The sequence below is a fragment of the Camelus bactrianus genome, chromosome X (assembly GCF_048773025.1).
Source record: "Camelus bactrianus isolate YW-2024 breed Bactrian camel chromosome X, ASM4877302v1, whole genome shotgun sequence".
NCBI classification, from domain to species: Eukaryota; Metazoa; Chordata; class Mammalia; order Artiodactyla; family Camelidae; genus Camelus; species Camelus bactrianus.
Window position 1 is genome coordinate 96,278,380 of NC_133575.1, and position 13,952 is coordinate 96,292,331.

Genomic DNA, 13,952 nt, shown 5'->3' on the forward strand with positions numbered 1-13,952 from the left:
TTTAAACTTGAAACAGCTATTCCTCTTTTTAAAAAATTTTTTTTCAGTTAAATGGTCATTTGTGTCAGGGATCCTATATGTATGAAAAATAGAAGTGAAGAGACATCTGCTTAGGATTAGTGACTTTTGGATTTCTGCACCTACATTTTCAAGATGACGGGGTCTTTTGTTCCCTGTTAAGGAGCCACTTTTCAAATCTCAGGTGACCAGACTGACTTGAGAATACAGTTTTGATGCAGGAAAAATAGATATGGGGTGTGAGGAGGGCTGTGTCCCAGGCTTTGGTTGAGCTTCGAGCAGGAAAGAATTCAAGAGTGAGACACAGTTGAGTAAAAGTAGATTTATTTAGGGATACATCAAAAGGCAAAAGAAAGGCCACAAGGTGTTGGAGTTGGGTGCTCAGATTAGAGTAAAAGTAGGTATGCACTCCATAGACAGTGTGGGCCATCTCCGAAGAAGGAGAGAGAGGGGGTGACCAGGAGTCGCAACATTGCCAGTTTTTACGGGCTCAGTGGCTTCATATGCTACTAAGTGGAAGGACCAGTCTAACTAGCCTGGGGAAAGGGCTGGGATTCCAAGGAAGTTGGCCATTTCCCACTGTTTGACCTTTTGTGGTTAGCCTTGGGACAGTCTTGGCACCTGTGGGCATGTTATTCACCATGCTAATATATTACAATGGGTGTATAATGAAGTTGAAGTTCTACTAGAAGTCAAATCTCCCACCATCTTGAGCTTCAAGGCCTACTGGGGGTTGAATCTTTCCCATTCTGGTGGTAATTATTGTGTTGTTCCTTGAATGGCTGTGCCCTGCCCCTTCCTGTCTCAATTTGGCGCATGAATAAAATGGGACACGGTGTTCATTTGCAGTTTTATTTTTTAAAAATGAAATATTCAAAGTACTTTTTTCTTTCAAATATCGACACATAATGTTTAACTTGAAATATTTACAGCATGTTGTTGTGATGTTCTTGTAGAAAAATGCATGCTTCTGGCCTGAAAGCCAGAGCAAAATGCAAAAGACCATTTAACTGCAGCCAGAGAACATGAACCTGTACAGTATCCAGTCACTTTTCAGCACAGGAGTGAGAGCAGGAATACAAAACTGGAACCTATTGTTTCCTAGCAACATGGCTCAGGCCATTATAACACAATTTCCAGTATGATTAGAACCTCTAACTGTTGTTATATAGAAACTGAAAATCTTGGCATACACTGTAAACATCTTTACTTCTCATGAGAAAGTAAGCAGCTAAAAAAGAATATTTTTTTGACGTAAAGGCTATACTTCTCTTTTTCACCTTCTCTCTTACTGATGCTTTTGCCAGAAGAATAGTAAAGATTTAGACATTGTCATGATTCATACAAGTAAAATATTTTTCAAGGACACAATCTGATATACTAACATTTATTTAAGAGGTTAAAGTCCACCACTAAATCTAAGGAAAGATTTTTAACTGCCAAACACATTTCCTTTGACAAATAATGTAAGATGACAACTGCCAAGACAAAATCCACAGCAAGTTTAACTCTAACTATTTTCAGTTACTGTTTAGGAAGTAATTTCTTCTTACACACAGTAGTATATTTGGTCCTTAAAAGCTTTCACATGAAGGACACACTGAAACAGTCACTATTTTGCGGTTGAATTCTTTTTTGTTGTTGTTTGTTGTTTTCTGGTTTTTTTATTTGTTTTGTTTTGTTGTTTTTTGTGTTTTTTTTTGTTTTTGTTTTTTTGTGTTTTTTTTGTTTTTTTTTGTTTTTGTTTTTGTTTTTTTTTTGCAGAATAAAGAACCTTACAGAAGGCTGTGGAAGAGCAGTCTGGGATCTGAACTACTAGTCAGGTCAGCTATGTGTATGCAACTTCCGCCAAGAAAGTAAGAATGTTGCATCCAATCTGGAGCCTTCTGTTTTTCCACAAGTTATAATACACTCCAGTCTCTCCAAAAGTGTCTTTCCATACTTGATTACTGCACTTTTGCTTCCGTTAGCGCTGAACTCCATTACAGTCGCCCTTACAGGAGCATATCTTTATAAATGCAAAAACTTTGTCCTGACTCTCTTAGGTGACATGATAGTGGGGCCTGGTCTGGTTAAAAGAATATTTTTTAAAAAAGGAAAAAAAGAAAAAAGAAAAACGAGTAGAAACAACATGATAGAATGCTTGAAACTATGTCAACAGTGATGAAAAAGAAAAATCTTATGAGAATTAGAATTTAATTGTATAACTCTCTAAGTAGTTAGCATTTGAATTCCAAATTATATATCATCAATTTTTCATACATTTGGCTATGTTGTATATATTATATTATATTAAATATATAGTCTGTATAGTATAGATCTTCTAGATAAATTGACAGTAAAGGACACGCTTATTTCATACAATATTTTGTTGGGTTAAAAATAAAACATATGCTTATTTATATGGTGAGGGTTTTATTAAAAATTATTATGAATTGGGCTCTAGTTCCCTTTCCTTCAGGAGTCTTGCTTCTAATCAATAATGATTAGAATGACAACTAAAAATAAATATATTGAAATGTTCAACTGTGAACTTCTCAGCTCATTTGGATTTCTAGACTGTAGTGCAAGAGTCAAAACAAAACAAAGCAAAGCAGCACAAATAAAATGGGCCTAACTAGGAAAAAGAAACAACCACGGAGTATTCCCTGCCTCCGGCCCAGAATATTCTTCACAGGAGAGCCCAGCTGTGTGCTCTCACTCGAACTAACTTGAGTGGCATGTGGCTGTGTAGTGTCAGCCGCCTGTCTTCTGGGTATGAGAAATTTACAGATTTCTCTTTAAAATGCTTTTACTTTCATCAGGAAACGCAAATGAATTGTTCTTTCATTCATTTAAACTTGAGAACTTCAAGTCAATGAAGGCATTCTCTGTATTCAGAAGAGGAGGAAGTGATGTGCTCGATATCTCCATGTTCTTATTAAGAAATGCTAAAATATTTCTCTTAGATTTACTATTCATTAGTGCTAACCTTTTGGGTCTTTTTCTCTTTCTTTCCAAAAAACTTTGGAAGCGGTAAAAAGAATAGTAATAGTTCAAGGCAGTATTAAAACCACAGCTGCAAGTGATAAAAAGTGCATTTCCTGAATATAATACAAATATAACTTTAAGAAACTAAAGGCACAAACTAAATAAATATGTATTACAAACTAGAAATGCACAGTTCAAGGTAAGTACTATTAAGTCAAAGCTTCAAATATTTGTTTCTAATGGATATTTAAAGCAGTTTGAAAATGATACATCATCAGTGAAGTGCAAAAAAGTATAATTGCTTAAAATATAAGCAAAATAGACTCTAATATTGACATCTTGGATTAGTGATAAAATACATCATCACATATATGAATGCACTCTCTATATACAGTTGATAAATTGTTTTTCCATTGACTTAAAAGAACATTAGAGGTTCTAGGAACTTAAGGTCCATTTTTAGGCTGGTGTGGAGGTATTCAAATTTTCAACAAGTTTGTTCGTAATTTCAGAATCCCATCCTGCATAAATATTGTACCATTAACACAGGCCTGATTCAGGAAAAAAAAATCCAATAGTATGATTGTAGTCTGGATTAGTAATCTTTTGAGCTGATGAGCTTCCAATTAAGAAGAGAGATGAGCTCATCATGAATTCTCTCTCTCTCTCTCTCTCTCAGAATACACACATATGATGTGATAACCCCAATCTGAAGGTTTTGAGAATGAGATGTTTGGATACACCTTTTCCTACTGTCTGTGGGTCCTTGCTTTTCTCTCACTCTACTTTATGTAGTTAGGGCCAGACTCTTTAACAAACCTTAACATGAGCCTGTATTTTGACTTTGCATATTTTCAAAAAAACTGTCATCACAAAGCAAGGCAATGACCCCACACTGCATTTAGGTAGTGGCTGGAGAGAATCCAAACTGTGACAGTCCATCATAAATTCTCCTTCAGACATAGCAAATGTCCAGACTCAGTGATGAAAGAGCTGAAGCTGGCTCAGGGGAATTTTCTATAGGCCACATTGAGCTGTCATGTATTTTCATTTGTGATAACTTACAATTACGCAACAGTTTACAAACTGTCTCTTTGTCACTGGGCACAAATCTCCCAGCTCACCAAGGGACTTCTCTTACTACAGGAGTCATAAAGATTGAGAAACTGCAGCTGATATTAACACTAATCCTGATCTTTTTCTAAATTTTAACTGATCGTGGAACAAAATCACACTTCCTGGAAAATAGTTATTTTCCTAAGCAGAAGAGATGATTAAATAAAAAATAAATGGGCAAAGACAGAACGAAAATAACTAACCATATAAATTATGTTTGTAAAAACTAGTCTGCCTCTCTATAATTAGTTGAAATGCTTTAGGTTGGAAAGGGCTCACTTAATTAAATTTCCTGACTATGGCTGGGAGATGTCAATACAGAATTGTACATTTGAAAGATAAACCTAAGTGCGGTGAAACAATGTGGCAGCAACTACCGTGATGTTTAGTTTGGTCTTCCCTTTGGTACTTTCCTTTCACCTTAGTACTAGGTCTATCTGTTTTTTTAAGGTTTCGGCTCTTGTGAGTTTCTGCAGTAGTAGTGAGTGTACTCTAGCGGTATCCCACGCGTGCATGCCTGTGAAAGCCTTTTTTTTTTTTTTTGTACCAGAATCACACTTTGTAGTAAATTACCTTTCATGTGCACAAAACCATTGGATTTAGTGTATAAATACTGAATCACGAATGTGAAACTATGACCAAAAGACACCCTATATATAAATGAGAATTTCCTACCCAGGTTAATAAAAGCTATGTTTACATGACACCAATACAGCTGGACAATTGAGTACAAAATGTAGTCAAAACAGGTTGAGGCGGAGAAGTTACACTAGCCAGCTGCCTTGGTATCATGTACGCACAAGCAGATAGTGGCAATTGGGTCTGGTGCCCACACCCACGGGGAAGTGTGGTACACGGAACGCAGCCACCACACGCCAAAACACAGCACAACAACATGGCATTTACTTCAACAAGCAAGGAGAAGTAATCAGGGAGGAAGGGCAAATGGGTCCTGACTCTAGGAGATGGTGGCTGAGGACACTTTACACTTCTTTTGAAGCTTCCTATAACAGATCTGATGAAAGAGCTGGCAGTCTTTTGAAATGCAAGGTTCAGATACTATTGCACCACCTTCCAACTAGCCCGCAAGTTCTGCCAACAGTGAAATAGGAAACCTCGGGTCACAATAGAGATAGAGAACCTTGGGTTCTTTCTTTATATTTGAACATATGCATGGCTTGACAAATTTAAAGTGGTGCTTGCCGAATTTTTTTTTTTTAGTTGTTTGAGCTCTACTTGTGTTATTTTGAATACTGCCACACAAGAACTAAATATCTCTGTCATTTCTCAAAGAGTTTAAACAAACAATATTAAAATACCATCTTCCGTCACATTGAAAGGCAGTTGGATATGTTTTTCCTCCATATTTACATATACAGAGTTCTGATCTAGAAAACCGTTACAATAAACCATTTTACGTTTTAAAAACAGGCAGTCTTTGGTGACGCAAAGGCAGGGATTTTTTTTGTTACCTCCTGCCTATTTCGCTCTGTCTCATAAAGTGAATATTGTTGGCACTGTCAGAAAGTTCTAAATACTGCTCAACAGACAACACAAAATACCCATCATAGCCTTGAACTCTCCCAGTGCTCAAAAGCTGCTGCTTTTCCCCCTCTGTCCACGCCCGAATACCCTCTTCCCCTTCCTGCAGCCTCCTCTGCTCCTTAGTCCAGGCCTGGGCCACAGCGCGCTGTCTGGCGATCTCCAACACGTGATTCTTTTCCTCTTCGACAGTGGTCCCATACCGGATGTTGAAGCACAGAGCCCCGTGCTGGAGCTGGATATCTGCAAACCGTCTAGTCCTCCCATTCACCACTGAAGTCATCTGGGACACCGTGACGTTGACCCCATTCTCTAGAATCCGCCTCCCCCCCGTGTTACCGATGAGCACCAGGTCTTCCTCCAGGGACCCAAGCTTAATGAAGTAGTGAGTGTCCCTCCCCTCTATGGTAAAATGTAGGTTTTCCAGGTAATGAGCATTATTGAGAATGGCAGCCAGCCGCCTGCTATCTTCATTGGCTACTCCTATAATATCAGCTGTTACTATGCCATCCTTGACGGCGAATTTTATACCTTTTCCAAAAACAGAAGGAATAGCAGCAAACCTTGGTTGCTTCCCTCCTTCAAGGCACCGTCCATCATTGTATCGGGGAGTCATAGGAAGTTGGTCCAAGGAAATGAAATTCCTGAGCTGTTTCTGGAGCTCACACTGAATACCCAGGATGGTCTAGGAAAGAGGAAAGACACAGAGCAAGAGCAGCACAGGATTAGACACTTGACAGATGCTCGGTGATTGTGGAAAACAAGGGCTGGCAACATTGCTTCCTTCTCTCTTGAACTTGCTAGCTTGTGATTTAAAAACAAGCCAAATTTGGAATCTCTTCATCAGAGATTTGGAAAGGAAAAGGCTAAGAAGTGACTTGATCACCTGGCATATATTCCTTGACATCCTGGTGAGTTAAGCATAAGGAAATATGTTCAAACTTGATACCATAGAATCTCAGAGCTAGAAGGCACTTAAGTGGGTCTAGCTCTCCAGAGACATTTCATTTTTACCAATTCAAGTAACACTGACTAGCTGTTTATTACTGGTTGTAGAGTAATACATTAGCCACAGTGACATATAAAGAGATGGTATAAGGTGTCATTCTTGCTCTCAAGTGGCTTATGACCTTATAAATAACAAGGACAAATCAGCAAGTTCACTGATCGTTTTCATGTGGATTTAAAAACAAAAAACCTTTTTATGCTTGCAAATTTCAAGCATACTAAGAAATTAAAAGAAGGGAATAATGAACCTCCAAGTATCCATTACAAAGCTTCAGCAATTTTCAACATTTTGCTTTTCTCAGTACTTGTAAGTACAAAAAGCACTTACATATTATACGTATTGGCAAAAAGTGATAAGCTTATAGTATCTATTTACAATTTCCTTTCCCTTAGAATTTTTTACACTCAGATTTCAAGCCCTCCCACCCAAATTTCAGTTTTATTTTGTTAAAGCCATTGATTTTTTGCAAGCACAGATATTCCTATTTCTTTCAACTGAGAGAAAAAGTTCCTGCTTGTTTTCATTTGTACCTCAATAATTGATGCAATTATCTGCTGAACCTTGAATGTTTTGGTATTCCTATTTTTCCAGAGACTTTATCTCTGTAGGATTTATTATTTTTGCTTCACGGCTCTTATATACTTTTTCTTTATCAGAAGAATTTAATTCTATTATTCCCATGCTCTTAATGCACTATGCCCTGAATTATTTTGCAGTTGGAAATCTGATGCTTTCTGTGTCTCTCAGTGAGCAATCTTCTCTATGTAGAATCTGGAATTGCCCTTGGTAGCCCATTTCTGAATTTTGAAAGTTTGGTTCCTCTTTCCTCTTGTTTGTCTGCCGCAGCAGTCATCAACTCACACATTAGTTTTTTCTTTTCCGAAAGCTCCGATTCCCTGATCCTGTCCTCATGGAAGCCTTTTCCCACTGCCTCAATTAATCATGGACATTTAACTGAATATACAAGAAGACTCAAACATAAGTAAGCAAATATACGTTAACACCATTTCATGGTGTTGGATGATCTTTTGTGTTTTCAGCTAAATGAAGATGGTAAAACTTTTATTAACCTTTCCGGGATCCCACTCTTGAGTTTTTGTCTGAAGCTGTAGAAGCTCGTAAGTTAATTCCAAATTTTCTAATTCTGGTTTGGGAAATCCAGGTAGTACATTGTGTAACTGGAAACCAAACAGCTCCAACCAACTTCCAATGTCTGTGAGACACAAAATTTAAAAGAAAAACAAAATTGTAAAGCCCATACTTTACAACCTTTGTGGAAAGCTTAAAAGATATATCTTCTGCCTTTAATATGTTTAAGCAATGTTAAGTTAGTGATAAACTCCCTGTGCATCACCCACTCTAAAACATAGGATCTGTTCTCCAGGGAAACCTTTTGATTTACGGATAATCAGAGAGATTGGCTCAGTTTACTGTGCTGATATTCTTAACATGGTAATGGTAGTAAGGCCACGCAGACTGTGATTTTAGATTTATTTGATGCAACAGAATCCTGAATTTTTCTTTTATGAGATTATTTGTAGAAGCTTTTCAGAGTGAAAACTACAAACAGGAAGCTTAAAAGGACAGAGAAAAATGGACTGGGGTGCAAAAGCATCGTGTTTTATGCCAACCTGCACACTTTTGCTCACTGTAGAAGACTAAGGAAGAGAGGGACTGTACAATAACTTGTGGGCTAGCTGGCAGGAAGAGGAAGCATATTTACAAAGGCACTGAGATTAGGTGATAAACACCACCCAGCTTTCTCTTTACTTTATACAGTGTTATGCCGTTTAAATACCTGTGGTATACTTTGCAACATCTTGAATTTTGCCAACAGGATAGTTATTTTCAAAGGAGTAGAGGTTGAATGGTTTAGGAAGGAGGTTCAACTCTTTCCATACGTGATGATTAGGCGTTGTCCATCTACCAGCAACAACATCATAATCCCTTTGCCCCAGGTGCACTAATTTAGTAAGGAAATCATAGAGTCCGCCATGAAAACCAATGATGACCTGAAAGTCAGGGTAAGTGTCATGATAGATATCTCCATAAGGCGTGTACAAGATCTCTTTTATCACCTGACCTCGACTGCTAAACACGGCTAGTGGGGTGCCTGTATTATCACAGGCTACATAATATTCTTCACCACTGCTTAGCTCCATGGCAATAAGGTGACCTTGGAGATCATAATAGAGGGATGTAATCTCTGAGCTCGTGTGGTTGTACAAATGAGTAACTCTTATGGGGTTGGCAAGGTCTGCATAAAAGAACTGGAGGTGTTGTCCTAGGCTGGATTTACTGGCAACGCGTCGCCCAAGCCCGTCATAGTAATACTGCACAGTCCAGCCAGAAGCCTTATTGTAGGCTTTCTGCAGCAGACCGTTTGAATTATATTCAAATATGTCATTTCCCCTCTGCCTCAGAAAGCCATCTTCATCCATTTTATACTGAATTTCTCCTAGTCTGGTGATGCGATCTCGGAGGTCATATCGGAGAGGAGTAAGACGAGCACTATTTCCGTGGCTTAAGAGGTTGATGTTTCCATTCAGATCATAACTGTAACGCCACTGGGTTTTGTCATTTACAGAAACAGTTTGAAGTTGCCCATCAGCATCATATTCATAGAAGTATCTTGTTATATTGGCATCTACTCCTACTCTTATATCACAGATGACCATTCGGCCCATATTATCATATTGAATAGTCATCCAGTAGGCAATTGCCTTTAGGATTTCATACTGGACTTCAATGACTTGTCCATTGGCACTGAAGATCTTGGTGTGCTTCATCACGGTAGTAGTTATGACTTGATTTAAATCATAATTAATTACACTGAATTTTCCAAACTGTTCTGTTCTACCAGAGACATCAACATATCGGTACAGATCTATGGGCAAAGGGGTTTCATTTATCACAGCTTGCATGCTGGTGACACGGAAGTTGTTGTAACTGTAGTCAAAGCGGGCATTTACAAGGCCTTCTTCACTGAATCTGAAAATCTGGCGTCCAATAAGGGGTCCTGCAAGGATCAAATAAAAATAATGAGAAGAAAGCTAGATGCTTAATACTGAGCAATCAGATAGTTCTAGTGTTCCTTTCTTTACTATCGATGCTTTTACATTGAAAATAAAATATTAGAGATTGACCTCCAATATCTAATGCCTGGCCAGCTCATCTCATAGAGAGAGATTCTCATTGTTGTGATCATCAAATATGAAAAAAAATTTAAATACTGTATATTATAGTTATAGAATAACTTAATTATAGGAACTACAGAAGTAATAACCCTTTCAGTACTTGAGATAGTGAAACTGATATGGTAAACAGGCTTTCTTTTTATAATTACTGACAAAAATACTTTCAGTTCATTTAACTTGTGCTATAAAGTCCCAGGGTGAGGATTTGACAAAGTCTAACATATAAGTAAGTGAATTGGGGCATTTATAAACCCAAAGGATGAAATATAATCAGAAGATCTGACTTTTGAAGACATTTTGCCTTCAACTGAGACTTACAGAGGTTACATAGGGCTTGAGGCTCATATCTTGCAGCTGCATCTTTGGGAAGATTTGGTGGTGAGTAGGGATGGGTATACAGTTAGACTAGATCCTTAGATCTCAACTTTCTTGAGAGCCGAGAGAAAGAAAATACTCTGTATGTTTTTAAGGAATCAGCTTTCCTGCAGCCTCTAATGTATTTTTAATTTTCAATGGAAGAGAATTTGCTAACTCAGGTGAAAGTTGGTTGGACTGAATGTCTATAGGTGAATGCTTCTGTCTCTGACTGAGGCCAGCAAAAATTCCCTAAGACTGATGTGGTTGTGTACATCACCACTCTTTCACAACCAACCTGTCTGCCTGTATCTGATCGTGCAAATGAAGCCATCGTGCATCAGGTGGATTGTCTTAATCACTCCAGAAGACTCTTCATATGTTAATGTGACCTGCGTGGTATCATAGAGAATCTCGGACAGCCTTGCTTGCTTGGTGTACTTGTATAAAACTCTGCGCCCTGTCCCCAGATGCAGGGTCTGTAGCAGTCGGCCATCTCGACTATAGTCTTGGATAAAAGAAGTGCTGCTGTCGGGTGGGGTGTAGATGTTCCGGTAGTAGCCCACTGAAAGCATGGTCTGTAAGCTGTGGCGCACCATGCTAGGCATGGTGACTGAGAGCAGACAGTCCGATTGGTCATACTCAAAGATATAACGCCGCTGGCTATGTAAGAGAAGCATCACAGACTGAAACGAGACAAAGTCACGACAGCATAATAATTCCACTAAACTTGAAGAGATTAAAGCAAATTCACATTCATTCATTCATCCACACGAATTTATCGAGCACTTAATGTCTGCCAGGCACCGTGGTGGACCCTAGTGGGCAAGAGTGTGTCTATCCTCATGGAACTTAGAGTTTAATGGAAGAGGAAGATGAATAACCAAACAATTACAATACAGTGTGAAATGTGTTAGGACAGGGGAAGGACAGAATGCCCGTGAGAGATGGACGAAGAGCAGCTAACCCAGACTTAAGAGGTCAAGGAAGGTGTCCTGGAGACTCTGACATTCAAGTTGAGATCTGCATGGGGACTAGAGGTGGGCCAGGTGAAGGCAGGGAGGCAGTGAGGCCGAGTGGGGAGAGAGTACTCCTGACACAGGGCACAGCATTGTGAGGGTCTGGACCAGAAAAAGAACATGGCTTTTCCAGAGAACGAGAGGAATTTTGTGTGGCCAGAGCATGGGTGTGTTGTTGGGAGTGGTGACTGGTAAGAGATGAGGCCAGGCAGGTAGGCTGGGTCTTGAGCATTCTGGGCTTTCTAAGCCATGCTAAGGAGTTTGGACTTAAAGCTGTTGGCAACAAGGGATTGAACCACTGAAAGCAAATAGAAGGATAGGGGGGTTGCACCGCTGGAAAAAACAATCCAGTCGGTATTCTAGAAAAGTTACTTTAATGTGGGGATGGACTGGAAAGAGGTCACTGGAGGGTAAGGCATGCCACATATGAAGTATTAATCACCAAAAAGTACTGATTGACTTCATATGGTAGATGTCTTTCTCAAAAGTTGTATATAAAATATTATTATTATAGCAGTCCTTATCTACAGTTTTGCTTTCTACCATTTGTTACCCACAGTCAACTGCTGTCTGAAAATATTAAATGGAAAATTCCAGAAATAAACAATTCAGAAGTTTTAAATTGCCGTTCTGAGTAGTGTGATGAAACCTCACACTGTCCTGCCCAGGATGTGAATCATCCTTTGTCCAGTGTCTCCACGTTGTACACGCTACCTGCCCCCTAGTGCAGGATTTGGTATTATCCGCAGTTTCAGGCATCCACTGAGGATCTTGGAATGTATCCCCTGTGGGTAAGAGGGGACTACTGAATTGCTTTGCAATTCATGTTTTAAACTATATTAGGGAAACAGGCCATTGAAAGTGAAAGTTCTCTGGTTATGCAAGCCCTCTCCCCCAAACTGATCTGTATTTCAGAAACAGTTACTTGTTGAGATATGATGCCTCGCATGTAATAGGTGTTTCATTGATACTGGTTTATCTTCTTTTAATTTTCAATAGAGACATAAAAGGAACACTGTTTTAGGGAGGACTCAAACCCTATTTCTAACTGAAAACCATTTAAATCTCATCTTTTAATAAAAATAAAAATTGCTCATCCCTGAAAATTCTGATATAACTCCCTAGGGAGCTTTGCCCCACCTTTCTTGAGAATTGCCTTATCAAGCAAAAAGATTTAGTTGAGCTTTATTTTCTGAACTTTCTGTTATGAAAACAATAGGTATCTTTTCTAAATATAAATTACATAAATATTTATGAATATGAATTACATAAACATATATAATGTACATTTAAATCTCCTAAATATGAAATTATATTCTCATACTGAATATGCTTCTTGAAACTGCGTGTCCTCCCTGACCTTCTGAGACCTGATTTTGAATCGCATGTCAGTACTGTGAAGTCAAAGTCAGCACTTATTTGCTCGTTCGCTTATACTTTTTCTTTTCCACCAAGTACTCTGCCTGGGGATACAGAGCCATGTGTGGAAACTCTGTCACCTCATCACCTGTGGACCTTGGCAGCTCTGGAAACCCTGCTGAACAGAAGGGAGGAGACTCGGAACTCCTGCGTGGGCATGAGGACACGAAGGGCCAGGCACCTCCTTGACCAAGGCAGAACTCAGCAGAACCTGGGGGGAGACTGGTGGGAAATGCCTTTGCATCACCTCCATGCTGAAAGCCATATTTCTCAGCTCCTTTCCACTCTCTTCTGTCAATTTGCCATGAACAAATGACATCTGTCACCTGTGATGCAGGCCAGGGACAATCACCATATGGCTCCCACACATTATCTAGTACCAGCCTGCCTGGGCCAGGCCTTTTCAAGTTGCTGTACCAGCCTTGCCAAACATTTACAGCACATCTCCATTGTGTCCTCTCCCCGTGCTGCAGTAAAGCACTGCCTGACCCTGTTCCTAGGTGGTGCTGACGCTGCGCTGTCTCGAAAGCTCCCTGGTTTGTTTTATAGCTTCCTGCCAATGGCAAGAATGCGGATGATGTGATTAGAAATCTCGTGAGTGTAACTGTTGTGCTGCCAGAATAGCATTTAGCTCTCACTTAGCTGCTTCTTCACTTTGGGTGGGCATTATTATCAGTTTGTTCAAAAACCATGCTTATGAGTCCATCCAATGCCCACTGTGTTGCTACAGGATAAAAGACCTTTCTTATTAGTCCAAACAATAGAGTGGGGGCACTGTATCTTTTAAAAATGGATTGTGAGATCCTAAAAGATTGTGAGAGCATTGTAAAGAAAAAAAAAGAACAATCAACGTTGTGTATATTCATTTGAATGGGAATAGAAATGAGACGGCAGGAATTTGAAAAATTAAAGCATTCGGATGATCACCAGATGGCAGTGTGGGGCCACCTGGAAGCACAAGCCAAAGGCTGCATTCTGTCCCTCTAGGCAGCCTTTGAAAATTTCAGCCCCAAAGAGACAATTTTATGTAAATGTATCAGACCAAGGTTTCTTATTAAATGATTATAAAGTATATTTAAATGCATTTAAAAAATGAAATTCTCAAGAATGATTTTTAGAAATGGAAAGATTTACACATTTACTCTAATATCAAATTTTAGCCCCACAAGTCTTCAAAATCTAATTAACTCAGGGAAGGCTCATAAATCAAAATAGAGAATTAATGACCACATACAGAAGATTTAAGAAACAATAATTGATTTTTTTAGTAGAGAAGAGATCATTTGAGCAACCACAGTTATTACCCAA

At 39.0% G+C, this 13,952-nt stretch overlaps 1 protein-coding gene across 1 annotated transcript in view; it reads right to left on the reverse strand.

Moving 5' to 3' along the window:
* Positions 1-856: 856 nt before the first annotated feature.
* The window catches only part of TENM1 (teneurin transmembrane protein 1), a 700,775-nt gene continuing 687,679 nt past the window's right edge, over positions 857-13,952 (reverse strand). Inside the window, exons 31-34 of the mRNA XM_074360055.1 lie at positions 10,505-10,892; positions 8,454-9,674; positions 7,726-7,868; positions 857-6,331 (exon numbers count right to left, since the gene is read on the reverse strand). Coding sequence (XP_074216156.1) covers positions 5,573-6,331; positions 7,726-7,868; positions 8,454-9,674; positions 10,505-10,892 — 2,511 coding nt within the window. The 3' untranslated portion in view covers positions 857-5,572. The remainder of the gene's footprint in view (positions 6,332-7,725; positions 7,869-8,453; positions 9,675-10,504; positions 10,893-13,952) is intronic.